The 3,460-nt window shown below is 54.7% G+C and overlaps 1 protein-coding gene across 1 annotated transcript; it reads right to left on the bottom strand.

Annotated features, from left to right (window-relative positions):
• Positions 1 to 853: 853 nt before the first annotated feature.
• Positions 854 to 1,885, bottom strand: LOC147412949 (olfactory receptor 14C36-like). Its single transcript, XM_086480821.1, has one exon. It carries the CDS (start codon positions 1,817 to 1,819, stop codon positions 854 to 856), a length of 966 nt encoding a protein of 321 aa, XP_086336947.1. The 5' UTR covers positions 1,820 to 1,885.
• Positions 1,886 to 3,460: the final 1,575 nt, after the last annotated feature.

Consider the following 3,460-nt stretch of genomic DNA (forward strand, 5'->3'; position numbering starts at 1 on the left):
GGGCACTCGCCAGCCCAGCCAGCCCAGCCCTTCCCTGAATCTTGACTCCTTTCTGCCGTCTCCCCAGTTGAGCCCAGCAAAGCATCCCTGCTAGGACTGGTGTCACAGAAGGAAACGGAGGCCACAGAGAACGTTCATCCAGCCGGCATGCTGAAGAGATCCCCACCCTGGGGAACTTGCAGCCCCACATCCCAAACTTGCTCCCCACAACAGCAGGAGACAACTGGCCTAGGGGATCCTCAGGAAGGTCCTTTGGACCCAGGGAAAGGGCAGCCTGACCTGAGCTGCCACCCACACCAAAGGGTTTCTCTTTCCATGTCCCCCCTGCACACACACACGGTGCCCTGCTCTTCTCCCAGGACATCCCATCTCCCCACAGAGACTTTTCCCTACAGAGCTCATCTCTGCTGACCTGGACGGCCATTCCTACACCCCCTCCCCAGGCTCCCCACAGACCCTGAACTGGTGGTGCTGCTCTGCGGAGCAAGTGGGCTGTTGTGGCCAGGGCCATACTGGTGAGGATGAGAGGCAGATCCAGCTCAGGGTGTCTAGTGCCCCCTCCACCTCTGCACACTGATGCTGTCCATGCAGCTCCAGAAAAGAACTTGGAGAAAGGAACTCAGACAAACAAGTCAGTGCAGGGTCCTTTATTTGGTTTAAACACGCAGACAGCACAGCTCCTTATTTACACAAAGTCTCTGAGGCACACAAGGCAGGCAGAGACTGACATAGAAATAGGATGAAGAATGACAACATTTTTGAGGACAGAATACTCCCCGAGCAAGCTAAACCCCAAAGAAACCAAATCAAACAACCCACCAAAGAGAGGCTGGGCCTGTAATGAGTTCCATTACTAGTGATATGCAGGGGAAGATGAGCAGTTCATTGCTGCTTCTGCAAAGCAACCAGTCATCAGTTTCCTCAGGGCGTCCTTGAGCTCCTGGTTCCTCATGCTGTAGATGAGGGGGTTCACTGATGGAGGCAACAACGAGTACAGAACTGCCAGCAGAAGGTTCAGGGATATGGAGGAGATGGAGGGGGGCTTCAGGTAGGCAAAAAAACTAGTGCTGATAAAGAGGGAGACTACGGCCAGGTGAGGGAGGCAGGTGGAAAAGGCTTTGTGGCGTCCCTGCTCCGAGGGGATCCTCAGCACGGCCCTGAAGATCTGCACGTAGGACACCACAATGAACACAAAACACCCAAAGGATAAACAGACACTGACCACAATTACCGCAGCCTCCCTGAGGTAGGTGTCTGAGCAGGAGAGCTTGAGGATCTGGGGGATTTCACAGAAGAACTGGTCCACAGCATTGCCCTGGCAGAGGGGCAGTGAAAATGTATTGGCCGTGTGCAGCAGAGCATAGGGAAAAGCAGTGCCCCAGGCAGCTGCTGCCATGTGGACACAAGCTCTGCTGCCCAGGAGGGTCCCGTAGTGCAGGGGTTTGCAGATGGCAACGTAGCGGTCGTAGGCCATGACTGTGAGAAGACAATACTCTGCTGCAATAAAAAAGAGATTGAGAAAGACCTGGGCAGCACATCCTGTGTAGGAGATGGCCCTGGTGTTCCAGAGGGCATTGGCCATGGCTTTGGGGAGAGTGGTGGAGAGGGAGCCCAGGTCAAGGAGGGAGAGGTTGAGGAGGAAGAAGTACATGGGGGTGTGGAGGTGGGGGTCACAGGCTACAGTGGTGATGATGAGTCCGTTGCCCAGGAGGGCAGCCAGATACATAGCCAGGAAGAGCCCGAAGGTCAAGAGCTGCAACTCCCGTCTGTCTGCAAATGCCACCAGGAGGAATTGGTTGATGGAGCTGGCATTGGACATTATTTAATTGCAGGAATGAGGGACTGCTGAAAGAGAAAAAGTCATTGATAAGTGAGGGCAGATTTCGCTGAGCCAGTCTTATCCCATTTCCCATAGATATCTCCCACAATGGCTTCATTTTTCAGGGAACTTCAGAGAGTCCCTTTTTGTGAGGTCAGCATTGACAAGCAGGGACTCTACCCATGGGCTCCAGAGAAGTCAGACCTGTGCTATTGCAGTGGGGTCAAACAGCCCGTGCATTCAATAGCTGTTCCTGGCAATGGGTGCTTCACTTGAGTGAGAGGTATTTGACTCAGTGACAGTGTGACAATTGTCCCTATTTATTGCAGTGTGATGGAGTCAGCACCCAGACCTGCTGTGTCTGAGAGGGAAGAGCCCAGGGAGGGACCCAGCCCTTCCAACTCTGCTCTCCTGAACAGCAAAGTCTGGGAAGGAATCACTGTAGGCTGAGAGAGAATATTTCTCACCATCATTTTCCATCTCCAGGCTCTCTCCAGACATGATAAGAGCAGCGTGCCTGTGGGGGAGAATGGGGCTGTCACTGGGTTCCCATCCTCCCCTGCTGAAGTGCTCCCAGCATGGGGGAAGGGCACTTCAAGCTCTTCAGCCCAGGGAGATGCTCAGGTGCCCAAAAGACAATGCCCAGCATCTCCTAAAGAGAGACTCACCTTGTTTCAGGTCACTGCACTCTACATTATCCAAAGGCCCCAACGTTCAGTGTCTCAGAATGCATCTGAGACAATCCCCTGACGTCCAATGCCCAAAACCCAGGGCTTTCAAAAGCAAGAACAGGAGCAGCAGGAATTGGAGAAAAAAACACAAAGCAATACCCGGATCCTTCTGCAAATGGGGAACAGGAGAGGAAGGCAGCTGGCACTCGGGAAAGCCTTCTCCTTACACAGCAGAGCACAGCACCTCCATGTTGGTGACATCCCAGGCCAGCTGGTCTCAGACCCTTTTATCTGCAGAAGGAAGAGGTTTATGTGTCAGGAGAGATGCAGCTTTGCTGGGGATTTCTCCTTGCACCCACAGCTTCCCCCACAGATCCGTGAGGAACTCCCTGGCAGGATGAGTGCTCATCCTGGCTGATGACAGAGTTCCTGCCCCAGGTAACAGCCACCTGAGGCGAAGAGACACAGCTTGGAAGGACAGCCCTGGGCACCCCTGGCTGCACACCCACCTTCACACCCCACAGCCATCCCCACCAGAAGGCAGCCGTCATGCCCTGTCCCTCTCACACTGCAGGAGGGAAGCCCTGCTCTGCAGCCCGGCTTCCTCTTCTCCATCACAGACAGATCCCAGAGGTTGCACACATTCAGGAGATCCTGCAAGGAGCCACCGACACATCACCCTGCACCCAGAGACTTACTGTGTCAGAGGCTGGGAAGAGTTCTCCTCCAGTGAGCTCTCAGCCATCCTCCCACTCTCCCCTGCCTTCAACCTCTCTCTGCCCCGCTCCTTTCTCCTTGGTGCCCACAGGCAGCCCCCTCAGCCCTGCTGCGCTTTGCAGAGCAGCTGCTGCTGGGCAGAGCTGTCTCCCTGCAGCTCTGCCTGCTTGCTAGGAGCTCTCTCTGTCCCAGGAGCCCAGCCCAGATCAGCAGCAGAGCAACAGCCCAACAACTTTTTAATCACCTCTCTGGT

The sequence above is a fragment of the Leptosomus discolor genome, unplaced genomic scaffold, assembly GCF_034619465.1.
Source record: "Leptosomus discolor isolate bLepDis1 unplaced genomic scaffold, bLepDis1.hap2 HAP2_SCAFFOLD_35, whole genome shotgun sequence".
Classification (NCBI taxonomy): domain Eukaryota; kingdom Metazoa; phylum Chordata; class Aves; order Leptosomiformes; family Leptosomidae; genus Leptosomus; species Leptosomus discolor.